This window comes from Vespula vulgaris, chromosome 9 (assembly GCF_905475345.1).
Source record: "Vespula vulgaris chromosome 9, iyVesVulg1.1, whole genome shotgun sequence".
NCBI classification, from domain to species: domain Eukaryota; kingdom Metazoa; phylum Arthropoda; class Insecta; order Hymenoptera; family Vespidae; genus Vespula; species Vespula vulgaris.
Genome location: NC_066594.1, coordinates 3,396,415 through 3,416,326, shown reverse-complemented (window position 1 = coordinate 3,416,326; position 19,912 = coordinate 3,396,415). Strand labels below are relative to the sequence as shown.

The window sequence follows — 19,912 nt, the reverse complement described above, 5'->3', positions numbered from 1 at the left end:
ATATCGCATGAATATCATATTTCGCTGATTGTCCACACTAATAATCTCATACCGCGTTTTTTAGCGTATCTTTCCTTACAAACGCGTGTACGGACGAGTTTTATTTTACATCGACTATCTTATTTCTTTATCTTTTCTTATTTCTTTATCAATATCTTATCTCCACGATCTATCAAGGATAACAAACTTCGGATTCATTTATTTGAATAGATCCTACCGTGGATTTATTTTTTTCTTTTTTAATGAAATTTTTCATAAATGTACAGATACGAATGAATGGTTCTTTTGTAATTGGAATAACGTCAGATATTAAACGCGTTTTCTTTTCTTTTCTTTTTTCTTTTTTTTTATATTATTAAGTACAATCGTTATCTGTAGAAAATAGAAATTGAAGAACTAGTATTTCTAAAAAATGAAAAGTTGTTAACGATAAGCGAGCACGTGAAAACGAATTGATATTATTGTATATAGCAATGCGTTACATAATTAAAGATTACTCTTACGGATAGATATTATACCAGAGCATAGATAATATTCCCTAGAAAATTAATTAGTTAACGCGTTCTTCTTCGTTTACATTTAAAACTAAAGAGAAATTACTCGCTTAAATCATTCTGTTATTATTCAAATTTAAGCGTAACATCGATTGTAAAAAAAAAATATCACATCGTTGTTTTTAATAAAACGATCCTGATTTAATTTCATTGATCTTTCTGCGTTAAATCATAACTCGTTAGATCGAATAGCTTGCGATATAATGAAAACATAGTTTCGTAATAATAACAATAATAATAATGATATTAATAATAATAATAATAATAATAATAATTGTAAACAAATGATAGACAAGAGAAAAGTAATGGAAAGCTTACGTAGCCCGAACATTTTCTAATGAATGCTTGATTACGAATGTAATTCTACATGCGATAATTAATTCCAAGTAAGACGATTAAGGGGTGTCCTCCTCCTCTCACCCCTCCACTCGCCATAGATAGAGACGGTAAAGCCAATAATATTTCCACAACGACGATGTTATAAAATATGCATGGTACCGTTCAGAAAAAAAAAGAAAAAAGAAAAAACGAGGAAAAAGGAAAAAGAAAAGAAAGAAAAAGTAAAGGAAAGGAGATAAAACGAAGGAAAGTATTGTTCTAGGTGCATAAATCTTCGCAAGTAGTAACGCACGAACGAATATTACAATTCACGATATTTCCTTTTTACGTGACACAGCCTAGTGGATTTTAATAACGGTGGCATATAGATCAGAAGAAAAGTACGAAGAGGAAGAGGAACGAACGTGTGAATATATCGGAAACGATTGCGAGAGCGTAAAAAGAAGAAAAAAAAAAAAAAGAGAGAGAAAAGAAATAATAATCGCGTGAAGATCGTTCAGAATTGATCATCGATTACATTTGAAAGCATTCTTTGCTTCAGAAGTGCTAAGCGATTTTGGATTGTCAAAGGGTAAAGGTGGTAGGAGCTGTGCCGCGACTTGCACATTATTGAGACGCGAAAAGAGATTAAAAACGACTCTTTTTTTTTTGTTTATTTTTTTTTTTGCATTTTCCTTTTTTTCCAAAGGATCGCTTCCATTGACTGGGGGTGCATTGCGGCAAGTCCTGAATAATGCATGAAATTTGTACCCTAGAATCGAATCGCTTCTCGTCACACCAACGGCACGAGACGACAAGAGAACGGGCATAAATCTAAATAATTTCAACCCTCGAATTTTTATTATTCCTATGACTACGCGACGGGTTCCCGTCGTTGAATATGCATATGTCGCTTTCCACACTTCGCTCGAGTGTGTTCTACCTTTGTGTCAAAACACTTCGTGATACCTAGAATCAGCAGCATCATCTCTTGATATCCCGATCTCCATTTTACCAGCTATTCATAACGCTCGAGATAATCCACGGATTCGTCGATTCCTTATCCTGTTCCTTTTCTTACTTTCTCCCAAAAAATCTCTTATTCTTTATTAATATTATAGACGTTAAATGTAACGCGAAACGTTCCTGTCAGCCAAGAAGAAACGCCATCGCTCGTAGATCAAAGAGAAACTCTAATATCGAAAATTTACAATGTCCATCATTATTCACTCGTGGAATCTCGATAAATCACAGACAGGATTAACGAGCAGCGAAGATGACACTGAATCCCTTGGATTCTCCGTACCTCCTTTTTCCTTCGTCTTCCCGTTCACAGGACCGATGAAATATAGCCAACAACTTTTCTCATATTTGAGAGTTTTCTTGAGAAGCATACTGTACCATGGAAGAGAACGGCGTAAGTAGGAGGGGAGTTATGAAGTGGTTGGGACGAGTGCTATAACGTAACACCAAGTAGGGTGAAGTTACCGAGTGTTTATATCCAGGAGCCTTCCTTTTTCTAGACGTTATATTCCCTTTTTCATGACCCTTCCTCTTTTTTTTTTTTTTACACCCACAACCATGTAAATCCAACTTCACTTTCGTCCTTCATATCTTCGCATTACGACGTCGCACATCCTTTTACCTTTTTCTTTCTTTCTCAAATTAATCGAAATGTAATATCTTTGATTTTTATTTCGATAGGCGAGATTTGTCTATGAGAAATGAAAAGTAAACGAATATGTGCGATACAAAGATAAAATGATGGAGAAAAAGGTATATATATGTATAAATAAAAACTCATGTGTTTGAAGTTTTTTCCTTTATATTTTTTATTTTTATTTGTTCATAATACTGCACAATGTTGACTTCTGAAACTTTTTCTTCAGCACACTTTGCATAACAATTTTATTTAAAAGTATAATACAGAGTGCATCTACACATTAATTTGTACAAACTAATCTTTATGAAGTCTACTAGGATCCTTTATCTACCAGTAAACGATATGTAACAATCAATGCGAATAGAAAAATACACGGCGATTGCTACGCGTTTACTTGGAAATTCGCATGTAACGAGATATATGAGGTAAATGCCATAGCAAACTTAGGGCAAATCTTCGGTATATATAATTACATATTTTTACATTAAATTATTAGGAATTGTACTTCCTCTTTTGTAAAATATATGATTAAATTGGACTGTAAATTGATACTGAGCAAAATTATATGGATCAACTTATGATACTATGTTTATTAAGTTGAAACAGCGTTACCGCATTAAAAGATCACGAATTCTACGAGTATTTGGCAGTTCGTATTTAATTATTTTCTAACGCTATTTATTTTGTTTGTGCAGAAACTCTTTTGCAAATTTCATTAGTATATTCGCTGCATTTTGCAGATCCTCCAAGATCACCAGTCAAATATTTGGCTTCTTTAATAGTGTCATACGCAGCATTTTCTATAATTCGCGCATGATCGTTCAATCCCATATATTTTAACATCATTACGGACGATAATAATAACGCTGTAGGATTAGCTTTATCTTGACCCGCAATGTCCGGTGCAGTCCCATGCACCTATATTTACGAATAATTATTTTAATCGAGTTGTGAAACGTAATATTCGTAAATAAATAAATATAATATTTTAAAACATACCGATTCAAAGAGAGCACCATTAAGACCAATATTTCCACTAGGAGTAAGTCCAAGACCGCCTACAAGCCCAGCACACATATCGGATAAAATGTCACCATAAAGGTTGGGCATGACAAGAACATCGTATTGACTTGGATCTTGTACCATATTTAAGCACACTGTATCCAAATACTTTTCTTCGAATTTTATGTCTGGGAATTTTTGAGCAGCATCTCGACAACATCTAAGGAATAAGCCGTCAGACATACGCATAATATTTGCTTTATGTACTGCGGTTACCTACAACAATATACAATCCTTGAAATATCATCTGCAATCATTATTCAATTGATTTTCATTATCAAAGACAGTCTTACCTTTTTTCTGTTATTATCCTTAGCATATTGGAAAGCAAAATCTGCTACTCTACTAGATGCTTCTTCTGTGATTAATTTAATACTTTGTACAACACCTTCTACAATCTCATGTTCTATACCTGAATATTCTCCTTCTGTATTTTCTCTGATTGTTACTACGTCTACATTATCATATAATGTTTTATATCCTTCCAAAGAACGACATGGTCGTACATTAGCATATAAATTGAATTCTCTACAAAAGAAAAATAATTGAGTTTATTGATTTATAAAATATATCATTCAGATTCGTTCATGGAAATAAGCATGAATGATACTATTTTACAAATATTATTTAAAGTACATCAAATAAGTTGCTATCTATATTTGTCATGATGCTTCTGATTACATAACTACAGAATTATTAAAACCAGCTGTATTAAGAAGATAATATTTTCAAACAACCAAGAATAAAATTATATTATGTTTGATTACACAATGATAAAGAGAAACTCACTTTCTTAACGCAAGATTTAAAGATCTGTGACCTTTTCCTATCGGGGTCATGAGAGGTCCTTTTAGACCAATTTTATTTCTATTAACCGAATCGATAGCGGCTTGTGGAATGCCAAATTTTCCATCTGGACCTTTTACAGGTGTTACATCCACTGATTCCCATTCTATTGGTACCTGTCATTACAATGAAACGTATTATCATAATACGTAATATTAAATATAATTGAAAAAAAAATTTTATATTTTTTATAAAAAAAGCCACTTATATTTATTTTAAAGACATATTAAACCACTTAAAAAAATTGTATACTGTATATATATATATATGATGCATATATATACACACACACACACACGTATATATATATAGAGAGAGAGAGAGAGAAAGAGATTCAACATGGATTCTCCTGATATGACATAACACCCTGAACATATATGTTTGAATTATTTAAAAAAAAAAAAAGAGAAAAAATGATTTAGAATGAAAAAGCAAAAACTAGTAATAGTTGTAGTAAAAGCACATTGAGTAAGATATAATTGTATAAGAGAAAGATTAAAATAAACGCTATGAGGGGTTAATGCTAGGACAAATTGGGTCACCTTGCAAAATATAAACCAATATTGTCCTTTAAAGAAGAAACAAATTTGAGAACGTCTTTGTGTTATCTAATATTTTGAGAGAGAGAGAAAAAGAAAGAAAGAGAGAGACAAAGAGAAAAGGAATCGGAAGATGCGTAAGATCGATGGAACAAGTACCTTCGCAAAAGAAAAAAAAAAGATACATACATATACACGAGTCTTACCTTCGCAGCATCAAAAATCTTCTGTACGGCAGTGGATATCTCTGGACCAATTCCATCTCCTGGTATAAGAGTACATTTACGAAGATTGCTGCAGAGGCGTACATTGCCAAGTTTTGGAGAGATCTGTCCTCGGAAAATCCAGAAAACGATTCAATTCTGTACGATGACATTTTGTCAGTTTTGTTATTTCGTATTGTATGAATGGAAAGGAAAACAACACCTTGTGATATGTATTTAATGGATATTGTAAATGGAATTCTTGAAATATATCGAAATCTTGGAATATATAGAAAACGATCGAATAGTCTTATGAGAGTAGTCGAGCCAATATAGGGAATATTCTAACCTTTCTATTCGAAAATACGACAATATTAGATAAACGATACAAAGATTAATAGAAAGACTTTTGAAAGGCACGTGTTAACTTACTGCTTTTTTTATCCACTGGCCTGCCATTATCTTAACGTAAACTTTTATATAAAAAAATGAATCTCTACTATACCGAAACGAAGTTGCGCACGTCAGAAGACTCGTAAAGCAAAAGCAAAAGGAGAAAGAACGAATGGACGATTCTCATTGGTCGACGTATCTCAATGTCTTCTGCTATTCGGAAACGGAAGATAGCGGACGATATTTGTTTAAAGACGAACGGTGGCTCCACGGTATATATTTGAATTAAGATTATATTCGCGTCATTATGTTTTATAAAACAATAAAAACGAGCTTGTACAACGAGAAGATAGAAACGTTGATAGGTTATTTCGAGATAAGTTTTACAGTTTGATATTAGGGAAGGTTTCAATTACGATTCGAGTAAATCCGAAATAGTCGAGATCAAAGTTATTATTTCCCGCTGTAACACATATCTTTAAATTCGATCAGTAATTGGTCGATGAAACTAAGAAACTTGTGATTTCATTCTAACTGGTGGTTTTATCGGAAGTTAAAAAATCCTTTTAAAACTTTAACGATAATAGTTCGATAATACGTGGAAATAACGTGATTGATATCCTTATCTTATCGCGCTTAATACTATATATCAATAATAAGAAAATTTTTTGCGAGTTTTTAACCTATCATGTTCATATTTTACATGTTCGCAAATTTACTTTTGAATTCATTGGTTTCCGGGATTTTATAACTTCCGTTGACAGCCATTTTATAAGACGCTTCTCGTGCTCGCGTATGTTTGCTTCTATTTTCAGTTTGACTCTTTTGTAACCTCGGAACTTAAGGTAGATTATCTAGGACTTCCTTTGTTAATCGTTATTTCACGTAAATAACAAGGATGATCAAAGTTGAGGAGTAAGTGAAACAATGAATATTTTTTCAAACATTTCCATGAAAATTTTACCGTCGGCATGTGATATTTCATTGTATTACTAATATTAACCGTTTCGTGTATTATCGTTTTATATAATGATATTATATTTTGTGTGCTTCTAAATCAAATTATTATTTGTAGATGTTGATTCAAAGTACTACTTGTAATTAAGCTTTCTTTGTTTTATACGATGGTGTATGATTATATTCGTTAAGCGATATTTTTCATATCATGTTCAATATTCTGTTAAACAACAGAGCACAAATTCCAAATGATGATGAAAGAGACAGAAGCAGAGAACGTGATCGGAATCGTCGATCGGATAGACAAAATCGTATCAATTCGACTAGCCGCGATCGGAGTAGAGAGAGAAACGATCGTGGCGGCAGAAAAGCTTCAGATAGAAGAATTTATGTATCAAATATACCGTATGACTTTCGATGGCAAGACTTGAAAGATTTATTTAGAACGGAAGTAGGCAAGGTTGCACATGTTGAACTATTTACGGATGAAAATGATAAGCCTCGTGGTTGCGGTATCGTAGAATTTGAAGATGCAGAATCAGTAAAGATTGCTGTTGAAAAAATGCACCGTTATGATACAAAAGGAAGGAAATTAGTCGTGAAAGAGGTAATTCAAGATGGTTATGTAACACCTTTAAATAGAATATCATATTGTGAAAAGTACAATTTAACCGATTTGTTGACAATTTATTTTTTGCAGGACTTTGATGTTGAGCGTGATAAATATGGCCGATTAGCAACAGCTCGTAATAATGATAGACCAAGAGACGATAGGTTTAGAGATCCCCCTCGTCAGCAAGGAGGTGGTAGACAGAACATGCCTGCACCTAGCGGTGGTGGCGGTGGTGGAGGTGGAGGTGTTGGCGGCGGCGGTGGTGGTGGAGGTGGAGGAGGCGGTGGTGATAATAAGTTTGGTAATACGTATGGTCTCAGTACACAGTTCTTAGAATCTTTAGGCATCAATGGACCTTTGGTTACAAGAGTTTTTGTAGCAAATGTAAGTGTGTTTTACCGTCAGTAAATATATATAACAATCATAAAATATATTACTCTTCATATTTTTGTTGTTCTTTTCAGTTGGATTATAAAGTGGACGAAAAGAAATTGTTAGAAGTTTTTAAATTAGCTGGAAAAGTTTTACATGTTGAATTAGGCAAAGATAAAGATGGAAAGTCTCGTGGTTTTGGAGTTGTGGAATATGATCATCCAGTGGAATCTGTACAAGCCATTTCAATGTTACATAATCAACAACTTTATGACAGACGAATGACAGTAAGGCTCGATAGAGCAAACGAACCAGATATGCCACCAAAATTACCGGAAGGTATGATTTTGATCGATATAACAAAGTTCTCGCGTTAATACATCTATACGTTTCAATGTAATTACACTTTAATATAAACTAGGCTTGAAGGGCATTGGAATGGGATTAGGAGCAGGAGGAAACAGATTAATGGATGTAGCTCGAAACATTCCTAGCGTACAAGCCAACAATCCACCGGTTGTAAATCCTATCTCTGCTCCTGTGTTGGCTGCCGGTGCTTTTGGCGCTGGATTAAATAATGTTGTACCTGCACAATTAGGTATGCTGCGAATATTTAATCATCGACTATATATAGATATATGAATGTATTTATTCACACTCACTTCTCTTTTTTTTAGCATCTGCATTGACAAATTCAAATGCAGCAGCACTTCAAGCGAGTCTTGCTGGTGGTTTAGGCGCGAACCTAACTACAAGCTCTTTACTGAATTCGTCTTTAACAAACGAACTGGCTTCCAATTTGAATAGCTTTGGTGGTGGGGTTGGGGGTTTGTCAGGATTACAAGCATCTTTAGCTGGTGGACAAGGAAATAATTCTTTTGCACCAAGAGGTTTATCTAAATTAGATAACGACATAGGATTTGGCGGTAACAATGCTTTTGGAAGTTCATCGTTTGGTGGTGGCAGAGATTTTGATGGGGGCTTCAACAGAGGGGATGGGGATCGCGTGTCTGGCGGAGGTGGTGCATTCTCCGGGAATCAAGGACAAGGTGGAGGTGGTAACAGACAAAATGCCAATGGTTCTCGACCGATGTCAGATACCATCCTTATAGGAAATGTAAGTATATCTCGAAAGGTTTCACGTGACACGATTAATATTACTAAGAATGAATTTCAGCATGTTATTGTATTATTTGCTTCTGCTCTTGTAGAATACGCTCTTGTAGAACCTACGTTCGATCGAAAATAATAACAAAATAGGTCGGTTGAAAACATGTATTGTTTTGATTACAGTTACCTCCTAATACTACGTGGCAAATGTTACGTGATAAATTTCAAGATGTTGGCGAGGTGAAGTTTGCAGAAATGAGAGGTACAGATATGGGAATGGTACGATTCGTCTCTGAGTGGGATGCGGAGCGAGCAGTGTGTATCCTTCATGAAAGAAAAACACGTATCGTGTTGTGATGTGTGCATGCATATATATATATATATATATATATATATATATATTTCTTTTTTATAACATACGAGTATTTTCCTTGATTTATATCTTTTATAGCGATGATGAATCGGTCACGTATCGATGGCAGGACAATCGACGTACGCTTGTATTAACGAAAGAACTACTACATCGATCAAAGGTAACGCTAGTACGAATTAATATTCGCAGAATTTGATGCTTGACAATAACTTATTGATGCAGCTAGAGGAGACTGGGGTTTGCTATGTCGTCTGCAGCATTGTTCCGCTCCCGATGACAATACTTGAAATTCATCGTAGTTGTGTGGCAGAACGTAGGACAGTGAGTGAGAAGTAATCTGTCGTTGGAAGAACAACAGTCGTGTTGTATACCTGTTCAACGTTGAAACGCTCGTATTGACGGCTAATGGTCAGCCTTCTTTGACGTAACCGTCTTGTTCTAAATTCTACACCGTCAGTTATCGTTCCTTTTTACAGTCGAAAACGTTCACTTCTAAATCAGCTTTCTTCGAGTGATCGATACATAGTTTAGTTTGTTAGGTTTAGGTTCGTAATGTTCTTACATAGTCCATAGGTTTTTTTCAGTATATAGGCTATACTATTTACAGTAATCAGTAAAAAGTAGCTTGTAAGTTTATTTCATAGTTGTCACACGATGAGAGTAAGAGAGAGAGAGAGAGAGAGAGAGAGAAAGAGAGAGAGAGAGAAAGAAAGAGAGAAAGAGAGACGACTCAATCGGTTTTCTGACATTCCGGTCTAAAGTGACGCTCTGGTCGTTCGCAAACAGGTCAACCAAACAGGGACAAGATAATTTTTTTGTCGAATATTAATACTTAAATCTGCACGGCTGTCACGAATGTTAAGAGTTAAATTTTCGATCAGATGATAATCCATCTATATTAGATACTCGTCCAACGACTCAATTCTTATACGGATAGTAAATATCTGTCGTTTTATTCTAATGTCAGTTTCTCTCATATACATCGGTTCTTATGCCTAATATGTAACTAGATGTATCGTGGCTCGACAGGGAACAATTCTCCGCTCCGTTCACCTTTGAAATTTATTTTTTTTTGTTATCCAGTGTTATCCACGCTGCATACTACATCGTTGTAATTATTTTGGAGATTTAAAGAGCATAAACCTTTTTATTTCGCTTTAGGAAGGTCCCTTTCGGTTCAATCGCTCTGAGACTTCAGCGAACGAACATTGGATGACTTTATGCCCTAAATTTGCTAGAATTGTCTTACGTATTGTGCACAATTATATGTTTACCAAAAAATATAAAACACGTTTATATAATATATATATATATATATACATATATATATATGCGTATGTATATATATATATATAATATATATTATATATATGTGTGTATAACGTGAAACGATTTCTGATGTTTCGTGCTTTTTATATCAATAAAGAAGATATATATATATATATACACATATATATACATACATATAAATACGTATATATATATATATATGTATATATATATGTATACATGTATGTATGTATGTATATTATTAGAACACTATTTTACGATAATAATAATAATAATAATAATAATCTCGCGCGAATCTATTCTTTGGTAAACATATTTCTTCTCGCCATGTAGATTTCGAGGAACATTCTCTGCGCATTGTGTAACACTCTTGTATAACCACAACCTCATTAATAGTGATTGAATAAAGTCCACATCCATTTTGACAACAAAAAAGAAAAAAAAAAAAAGAAAAAAATATGAGAAAAAAGAAAAGTAAACAATAATATGCTGTGGTCGTTGTGTGTTTTATTTTTTGTATTGTTGCGTGTCTCTTACCATTTTAAGCAGGTTGTGCTTTGTACCGAGGAAAAGTTTCCATCTATTTTCACGAAAGAGCTATTCGAGGGATGTCGGATGAATTTGCGGTGAAAAGCTTTGTGATAACAGACGAGTTTCGACGATTACGTTTGTAACGAAATTCTACGATATGTGTGTTTAATATATTTCTCCATCGAGACGTTCGTTCCGGAGCTTTCCATAAACTCGGATCTTTCATGTGATGCACTTCGTAATCTGCAAAATTGGAAACTCTTTTATAATACGGCAGGTGAGATTAATTTTCAGGTGACTTTCGTTAAACTTCTTTTTTATCTTTGCGATATCCTTCAAGAGGAAAGAGTTTCGCCCAAGAAACTTATATAGGATCATCCGTCGTTTATCTCTCCTCCTACCGCCACCCCCTCTCATTTGTTTCTGTTTCTTTTTCTTTTCTTTCTTTCTTTTTTCTTTTTTTCTTTTTATTTTTTAAATAAACTTTTATTTATTTATTGTTTATTTATTTATTTATTTATCTATTTATTTATTTTTTTTTATTTTTGTAATACATCAACAAGACATCGTTAATGTAATATTCGTATCGTAAATCGTACATCGCTGTCATCGGATTGTTCTCTTCCTCTAAACACTTTGTTACTGTTGTACAAGATTGTAAATTTTGGAATATGGTTCCCGATGAAGATTTCAAAAAAAAAAGAAAAAAGAAAAAGGGATTGTGTTATCATATTTCCTCTCTAACATAGTGGTTGATCTTTAAGCAGATTTAGTATCGTCGACACCTATCCTAGGAATCCAAAGTGTTTGTTGTATCATCATGGAGATGAGAATTAGTACAATGTACTCCTAGATCTTTAGTTAGATGTTTCTATGCTAATATATATATATATATATGTATATACATGTGTGTATATATACGTATATATATATTTATATATATACGTATATTAATATAGATATATATTATGTATTAATATACATATTATACATTATATATTAATATGGTATATATATGTAAAGAGAGATAGAGAGAGAGAAAAAGAGAGAGATACGTTTATGGGTAAGTTTGTCCGATGAAGTTTTACATATTTCGTTCTGTTTTTTTTTTTTTTATCGATGCTGAGGAATATCCACATTGGGAATATTTTAGTACGGATCGTTAAACTTACATGTATGCTACGAATATTATTTCCCTTTCGAGTGTGATGGATTTTTGTGATAACGATCGTTACAAATTATTCTCTCTGTCGTCTCAACATTTTCTATCTTTTTACACGAATTGTGTAAATTCGTACAAGTTTGTCTTCCTATATTAATATATGCCTGTGTGTGTGTATATATTGTGTGTATGTATGTACGTGCGTGCATACGTGCGTACGTGCGTGTTAGGAACTTCAAGTTCGAGCACAATAATTTTTGCAACTTCACGATATTTTCTCGTAACGTCGACAGATTTGTTCGTGTTTTTAATAATCGAATCGTTGATATGTGTAAACGTTTAAGGAAGTTTCTCTTTTTTTTTTCTGATCGATATAAATGTTTATATCAAGTAAAATGGAGGAGAGGATTGACGCACGACGATTGATAACAATTTGATAACGATTCAATATCGCGTTTTATATGGACGAGTACATTTTATGTTATCATATATACGTATTCACATAAGTTATATATTTCAGATAATTTTATTACTTGGATTAAAAAAAACTAGGTAAGTTTGTCTGTAGTTTGACGAACATTCATTTCATATGTCTCTGTTATTCTTTTAGGAAACACTTCATCCAGGTGGCATGTTTTTGTCGAATGGTAAGTGGTATATGTGTGTGTATATATATATATATATATAGACACACACACACAACACATACATACAGACACATATACAACACATCTGCCCTTAATTTACGTGAAGTGTTCATTCCATGTAGTTGTTTTTTTTATACGGATAAAAATCGCGAAAATTGAGTTTGCCAGTATGAAAAAAAGAAAAAAAGGAAATATTATAGAGAGAAAAATTCAGTATAAGTAATACAAATATTTATTCAGCATTTTTTCATACATTTTTACATATAGATTTGTAAAAAGAAAAAAGAGTTATACAAGATATATATAATCATGTAAAAATTATAAGAATTTCAGAAAAACGAAGAAATAAATTTTATTCGTTATCATTATTCGAAAATATAAATCGTATTCGTTATCGTCACTTATCACGTATTTCGAAAATAATCAACTTCTTTTTTTTTTTGTCTCAAAGTCCAAGTACTTGTTACAGAAATTTCGTCTAAAAGAAAATATTACAGAGAACAAAAAATCCGCACAGATGATAAAAGTATTTATTCTTCGTACGCGTATATACGTAGGTTTATAAAGAAAAAAAGAAAAAAAAATCTAAGGAAGATATATAATTATATAAAAAATTATAAAAATTCTACAAAAACGAAAATTAAATTTTATTCACTTTTTTTGTGTAAGTAGTCAACTTGTTCTTTTTTTTTTGTAATTGGCTTTAAAACTAAAGCATGCACTTATTATAGAAATCTCGTTTTTAATGTGTCTTAGATATTGTTGATAACGGAGTGTAATTTACTAAAGATTATATTTATTTTCTGATCGTATCGAATTAGATCGCTTTAAACAAAGATAAACCATAAAAGTACCGTGTAAACGATGATATAATTTATCGCGTAAATCAAGAGACGGGTAGCATATATATATATATATATATATATATATATATATATATATATATATATATATATGTATCGGTAGTATATGTGTAAGGTATTAGAATTGAAGAAATAAACATATAAATATTTCGATTATATAATATATATATTTTTTCTTTTTTTATCACACCTGTATTTCCACAGTCTTTACATTATAAAACGGTTCGAGTCTTCTCGATAAATATGTAAGATAAGAATTATATTTTTTCACAGAGGATCGAGACAACGTTCCGCATAAAAGGTAAATATGTGAGAATGTGATTCTACTAGCTAAAACAACTCGTTCAAACGGAAAATGCATAAAAAGTATATAAAAAAACTATATTCCTCAAAAAAAAGAAAACAAAAAAAAGAAAAAAAAGTCAAATAAATAAGTGTAAATGTTTCGTTAGTGGATTTCTCACGATCACATACATACTAAATTGCATTAGGTGCATCCATCGTTCGTCGATTAAAAAGAAGCACCTCTTCTAAACAACGTCTCGCATCTTGCCGTATCTATGTATGTATGTATATATGTATATATGTTTATAGTTTTAATCTATCGTGTAAGTTTTATCACATTTGAAATAAAGGTATCCTCAATGGCGCAAAAGCATAAGGCTCCATGTAAATAGTTACAGACTTGGATTATACGCGCGATATCATCGTTTTTTTTTTTTTCTTATTTTCTCCAACGAAAAAATATTAATGAAAGACATGTCGTCATTTCGATATATTAGATAGGTTGTTAAAAAATAAGAGCGACACAATCAACGAACGAACGTATCGTTTAACATAGTCCTCTTATCTCATTATTGCGAAATAGTTATCTTTTTTTTTTCTTTTTTACAAATTATCCGAAAAATTTTTTGTGCGTGATCAACGACGTGACTCTATTTCTTTTTTTTTTCTTCCTTTTTTTTTCTAATCAATATTATCTCCCGCCAAATGTGTTTAACATGGAAAAATGCGTGTATTAGAAATTTTCTCATCCTGCATATATTTATTTTTCGTTTTATACATTACTGAAGGTAAAAATTCGTTTTTCTTTTTCTAAGAGTACACAAGTTTAATTTAATATTATTACGTTTACCACGTTATCGCTAAAATATTCATATATCAACGCGGTGTTTTTCTAAAAGTTATGGCTTTTTTTTTTAATCGCGGGGTCTTATGTATAAGGGGAGAAGGGTGAAAAGGCCTTTTGCCAAGTTTATCGCGTAGCGAAAATCACAATAATCGAATATCTCTTAATCAATGATCATAACGATCTTTAACGACTTTCATGTTATTCGATATTTAAAAGTTCCGTTTATATAGTCAATTATATATCGATACCAAAGAGATCTTTCAACTTGGGCAAAGATGTTTACAAATTTGTTTTTAAGCTCGTATCATTTTTATGAAGCACGACGATCGATTCTTGGCAAAAATATTCATGGATGGCAACACTAAAGTCGACAAGCGTAATACTTTAATCGAACACATTATCTTCGAATCTATGAATTATTTGTCGCTGATCTCCAACCATTAATTCGAAGAATTTACGAACGTTCTTTAGATAAAATAAAATAAAATAAAATAAAATAGAATAGAATAGAAAAGAAAAGGAAAAAAAAAGAAAGAAATCAGAGTTACTACACAAACGTTGCGAGTTTACGTTTATCATCATGCTGCACACTTCATACATTCGATCATATGACCATGCTTGTGGTCACGTCATCCTTTTTATTTTTCTTTCTTTTACAGTTTTCACTTTTTTTCTCTGTCGGCACGTAGTGCGTCATAAATCTTCGGTATTTGAAAAATACTTCGCGAGAGTTGTTAAAATACAATTATTCCTGTTATCATCAATCATGCATTCGATATCTCTACTTTACGACTCAATCAACGTTCGCTTAATTCGGGTCATTAAGAGTATCGGAAAAGAGAAGGAAAGAAAAGAAAAAGGAAAAAAGAAGGAAGGGAGGGAGGGAAGAAGGAAGGAAGAAAGAAAGAAAGAAAGAAAGAAAGAAAAAAACGTTATTAGGTAAAAACGATAAAGCGAAGAGAACTTCGCGATATCCGATGATAACAAACAGTTCGTTTTTTCGTATTCGTATTAGCTAATGCATTTTAACAAACTCTTGCAAGTGTCCGGGAACGACTTCGTCGATTTGTTCGTCGTTACACCACCTTCTGATTACCTTAGCCGCTAAGCACGACAATGTGATATATTTTAACGGACTGATCGAGTAATAGTTTTGCTTGTTGCGTAGCAAACTCTTGAAGGTTTTCTTATCTCTATTAACGGTATCGATATGAGCACCTGCGTCGAGAAGCGCTACAGCAAGGTCTGGACGCCAAGGTAACGACATGGCGACCCAATGTAAAGCAGTGTTCCCATTCCTATCTCTCGAGTTAACATCTGCCCCAACTTTCAACAAAGCTGTGGTCAAGTGCGGTGAGTGAAATTTGCAGATCGGATACCTTCCTACCAAAGCGACGTCGTCGCTATGTACTAATTGTAAGGCGTCACGATCCTAAAATTATGTATAAAAAAAATTAAAAAAAAAGAAGAAAAAAAAAAGAAAAAAGAAAAAGAACGTATATTAATAACAAAGGAAATTTGCGATCAAACTCGATATTCAAAGAGGAAGGAAGAAAGACGTAAGTTTCTTCTTTAACTTCTTCTAAAGAAGTATTACCTCTGATATGCTAAGGGGCAATAGGCTAATTACCTCTTTGCCCTTTGCGTTGATTCGAACCAATTCGTAAATAGCTTTATGTATGGCCTCATACTCGTATGTACCTTCTGTGGGCATGTCGCGCGTCATCAAACAAGCTAGATGCAATGTTATTAATAAAATTCTGTTTAAAGATGTGACGTCGCGATCTCTAAGTGGAACTTTATCTAATAATTGCTTGCCCAATCTAACTTCTACTATCTGAAACAGAGTTTAGTTCGGTGGATATAAAAATATTGATAAAAAAAAAATAATAGATATGGAGAGATAAAGGAAAAGGATGGGAGGAGGAGAAAGAGAAAGTGTAAAAAACACATATAAGTATTATAAAAAAAGAAGATTTCAAAAAGTAAATGAAGATAAATATCTCCCCCGATATACTTACAGCCTTTAAGAAAATTTTAAGTATCTCTTGTCTGTCCACAGGAGGTACTCTCCTTCCTCTACTAGTTTGTCTACCTTCCTCACCGATCATGAAGCTGAAGAGTTCGGCAAAACTAAAGAAGGAACTCTGTGTCATCGGATTTAAAGGCTCGAGCATCCCCTGTTGCATATCCAACGCATAATTCCATAGTTGTATGCACCGATCAAATTTTCCTGCATCGGCATAGACAGCTCCTCTGTAGCGAATATAGTAGCTTGTATCTGGATGTGCTGGACCCAGAATTCTTTCTCTAATTACTAATGCCTGCATACGCATTTCGTCTGGGTCTGCCAATAGCTCATCCAGTTGTTCTGGTTCGCATATTTCTTGAGCAAAGTCGTAGGCCGCTACTAGAGGTAGAGGCGATGGTTTCGATATTACAACGTCGCTTTGATATCTAAAGAAAATTAAAGAAGCAATTAAATTTAAATCGTATAAAATTTCATCGTATCCGTGGAATTGGACGAAGAGAAACGTAACTCGATCGTTCTTCAATTATCTTGACGTTCAACATCCAATTAATATCTCAATTAACTCGGGCCAATTTTTTTTTTTCTATCGTAATATTAACTCTTTGCGGTTGTAATATTTTTGTGCGTGTTTTTTTTTGTTCTCTTTCTCTCTCTCTCTCTCTTTTTTTTTTAGTATGGATACCGCGTCGTGGTCGGAATTATTTTTATCGACGCATCGAGATGATACCTGAGCTCAATCAATTACTGTCATATAAAATTAATTTTATCGAAATTCTGTTTCCCAGAGAAACTTACTTTCGGAGAAATTCATTTTGTCGGTTATGTGAGATTGTAATTTTACAACAGATAGAATATATTTTATTGACCTCAGTTATTATTTCAACTGGAACGAAAGAATTCTCTTTATTTGAATTATTTCGGTATATACAATCAGGAAAGTTAAAAGTAATTTATCAGAAATATCATTCATCTATCGTTTGACCGCAAAGAGTTAATACCTAACTGAATCATAACGTTCTTAATTAGTTTATTTACGAATCTAATTACTCGATTTTTACTCTTTATAACGAAGAAAAGAGAAAACGATTTTACCTATCGTCCATGGCGCGTTTCCAAAAGTTTAGAGCACCGACCATGTCCCTTTTCTTATCAACATACGTTGCACCTAAAAGTTCCAATGCATCTATGCGTTCCTCGCGTTTTATTAATTCAGGAATTCCAATTAGATACTCCACGATATCGGTATTGCCTGTGAGAAAAGAATAAAGAGAGAGAGAAAGAGAGATATTGTTTGTGTGCTATTCTTTTAACACTTTGCCGACCAATTGAAGTGGATTCAACATTTTGCTTAACAACGCACGTTATGCTTTTTTACTATATCCAAAAAAAATATATATATATATGAATTTAAACAAATTTCGAATATATCTATATAATAAAAAGTCTATAATTAAAATATGCAATATAAATTAATAATACGACAGCCGCAATCACTTTACGAAAATTCTGGAAGAAAAATAAAAAAAGAACATATGGTAGCATAATAACAAGCTAGAAGCAAATGTCGTTTGGTTGGCAAAGTATTAAAAGGAACGGATCAATATGGAAAGGGTTTTCGTTAACCTGTTACGGCAGCCGCCAGGAGTGGCGTCATCCCATAAGAATCGACGTCCATTTGAGCCCCGTGTTGAACGAGCAATTTAAGAATTTCTAAGGATCCACTTTCTGCACAATCGTGTAATGCAGTGTTACCTCTGACTGATTTTCTGTTGACGTCTGCGTTCCAAGCTAATAGTAACTTAGCGATGTCAATATGGCCTCTGTAGCATGCTATCATCAAACACGTGTGCCCATGACGATTTGCCATTTCTATGTCTGAAAAATGAGAATGCGTTGCATTAGCTCGAGACTTTACAGTTTACAAAAAAAAAAGGGAAAATAACAATCGAAAAAATTTATCGTGAAAACGATAAAGTAAGGATGAAAGTTCTTTCGTGATTCTCTTTTACCTGCACCATTCTTGACCAAGAATCTAACAATTTCAAAATGTCCATCAAAACAAGCTGCTCTTAACGGTGTCGAATTTGTTTTCGTCGTCGAATTCACGTTCGCCCCTCGTTGTACTAGCAACTTCACTAGTTCGATGTGACCGGCTGCCGCTGCACACCACAACGGTGGCGCACCCTCTATGGTTTCTCCATCAAAGACAACTGAAGTAAAAATATTAATCTTTATCTAATCATTATATTTCAAATAATAAGATAGTACACCTATCTGGAACACATTTATCGTAATCGAATATTTTATTAGCATTTTATTATTAAACTACTCGTTTCTTTCTCCCTTTTTCTTTTTCTTTTCTTTTTTTTTTTTTTTGGCCAATACAACGAACTTTATTTCTTTTTTTTTTCTTTCTTTTTCTTAGCCACTTTAATTAAAATATTAATATAGATAATGCAACTACGACGGAGAAATTATTAGAGTTATCAATGTATAGAGTTATCAATAATCGAACGTTTCTCGAGTCGAGATTAAAATAATGAATGGAATATATTTTTTCGATGTTCTTCGATCTTCCGTATAAACTTAATTAACATAAAATGATCGTTCATGCCATATAGAAGAATTTTCTATGCATTGTATTAACACGTGGTATTCCTTTTGATCGTAAAATAAACAAACATGACGCATAAGAGAACGACGACGTGCGAAAAATGATAACTTATCTTTCGTAAGACTTATCATGATTAATTTTTTTTTTGTTACCTGAGCCGGGTTGTTCTATATCTGCCCCACATTTTACAACGAGGTATTCTGCCACGTCGTAGTGGCCATTTCTACAGGCCATAACCAATGGTGTAGCCCCATGGGTCGTAGTACTGACTAATACTTCTACCTCATGTTTATCTCGGCGCTCCAAAAATCGCTATTGAAACAGAATAAAAATATTTCATTAGTCTTTTTCTTTCAGTTTTTGTTTTCTTTTCTTTTTATCAATCAATTACGTATATTAATAAAACGTCGATTAAAAAATCGAATATATTTCACGAATAGCATCTAAAAAGATTCCACGATGATATCATGCATGTCTTGCAAAAGAAAGAGAAAAAAGAAAATTAAAAATTAACATTCTAATTTGTAAATGAATTAAAAATATGCGCTAAAATAATTCTAGAAACGAGTAGTGTTCAGCGAGAAATTTTTGACTCTCTGTTGTATTTATAATGGAATAAAAAAAATAACGTAAAGATC

General features: G+C 33.0%; 3 protein-coding genes across 13 annotated transcripts in view; 1 reads left to right on the top strand and 2 right to left on the bottom strand.

Moving 5' to 3' along the window:
- Window positions 1–2,679: 2,679 nt before the first annotated feature.
- On the bottom strand, window positions 2,680–5,782 carry LOC127066435 (probable isocitrate dehydrogenase [NAD] subunit alpha, mitochondrial). Its single transcript, XM_051000206.1, has 6 exons — window positions 5,618–5,782; window positions 5,189–5,311; window positions 4,387–4,559; window positions 3,891–4,125; window positions 3,535–3,813; window positions 2,680–3,453 (listed from the first exon to the last, which is right to left on the bottom strand). The coding sequence occupies exons 1-6, from the start codon at window positions 5,642–5,644 to the stop codon at window positions 3,214–3,216; spliced, it is 1,077 nt and encodes a 358-aa protein (XP_050856163.1). The 5' UTR covers window positions 5,645–5,782; the 3' UTR covers window positions 2,680–3,213.
- Window positions 5,783–5,901: 119 nt separating this feature from the next.
- On the top strand, window positions 5,902–15,518 carry LOC127066415 (myelin expression factor 2). 7 transcript variants are annotated; one of them, XR_007782392.1, is made up of 12 exons: window positions 5,902–6,493; window positions 6,654–7,142; window positions 7,236–7,532; window positions 7,613–7,859; window positions 7,942–8,118; window positions 8,198–8,637; window positions 8,814–8,949; window positions 9,082–9,163; window positions 9,226–11,101; window positions 12,507–12,538; window positions 12,597–12,633; window positions 13,770–15,518. XR_007782392.1 is itself a non-coding variant. In XM_051000155.1 (9 exons), exons 2-8 carry the CDS (start codon window positions 6,744–6,746, stop codon window positions 9,135–9,137), a joined length of 1,752 nt encoding a protein of 583 aa, XP_050856112.1. In that variant the 5' UTR covers window positions 5,902–6,493; window positions 6,654–6,743; the 3' UTR covers window positions 9,138–9,163; window positions 9,226–11,328. The 7 variants fall into 7 exon arrangements, 2 of the variants coding, with proteins under 2 accessions (XP_050856112.1, XP_050856113.1); XR_007782391.1 differs by lacking the exon at window positions 12,507–12,538; XR_007782390.1 differs by having other exon boundaries at window positions 12,597–15,518.
- Window positions 13,644–19,912, bottom strand: part of LOC127066410 (protein fem-1 homolog CG6966) — a 39,025-nt gene continuing 32,756 nt past the window's right edge. For 4 of the 5 annotated variants that reach the window (XM_051000144.1, XM_051000145.1, XM_051000146.1 and 1 more), the window contains 7 exons: window positions 19,427–19,586; window positions 18,670–18,870; window positions 18,284–18,535; window positions 17,753–17,909; window positions 16,650–17,085; window positions 16,226–16,465; window positions 13,644–16,060 (listed from right to left, as the gene is read on the bottom strand). In XM_051000144.1, the coding sequence (XP_050856101.1) occupies window positions 15,644–16,060; window positions 16,226–16,465; window positions 16,650–17,085; window positions 17,753–17,909; window positions 18,284–18,535; window positions 18,670–18,870; window positions 19,427–19,586 (1,863 nt within the window). In that variant the 3' untranslated portion in view covers window positions 13,644–15,643. The remainder of the gene's footprint in view (window positions 16,061–16,225; window positions 16,466–16,649; window positions 17,086–17,752; window positions 17,910–18,283; window positions 18,536–18,669; window positions 18,871–19,426; window positions 19,587–19,912) is intronic. The other variant, XM_051000147.1, reaches the window with a different exon arrangement.

Excerpts from the sequence above, each read along its gene's own strand:
- LOC127066435 (XM_051000206.1), bottom strand. The coding sequence starts at position 5,644 with ATGGCAGGCCAGTGGATAAAAAAAGCA. Across the intron at positions 5,312-5,617 it reads GCCAGTGGATAAAAAAAGCA|ATCTCTCCAAAACTTGGCAA; the intron begins GTAAGTTAACAC and ends TTCCGAGGACAG. Across the intron at positions 3,814-3,890 it reads AGGATAATAACAGAAAAAAG|GTAACCGCAGTACATAAAGC; the intron begins GTAAGACTGTCT and ends ATATTGTTGTAG.
- LOC127066415 (XM_051000155.1), top strand. The coding sequence starts at position 6,744 with ATGTTCAATATTCTGTTAAACAACAGAGCACAAATTCCAAATGATGAT. Across the intron at positions 7,143-7,235 it reads GGAAATTAGTCGTGAAAGAG|GACTTTGATGTTGAGCGTGA; the intron begins GTAATTCAAGAT and ends TATTTTTTGCAG. Across the intron at positions 8,119-8,197 it reads TGTTGTACCTGCACAATTAG|CATCTGCATTGACAAATTCA; the intron begins GTATGCTGCGAA and ends TCTTTTTTTTAG.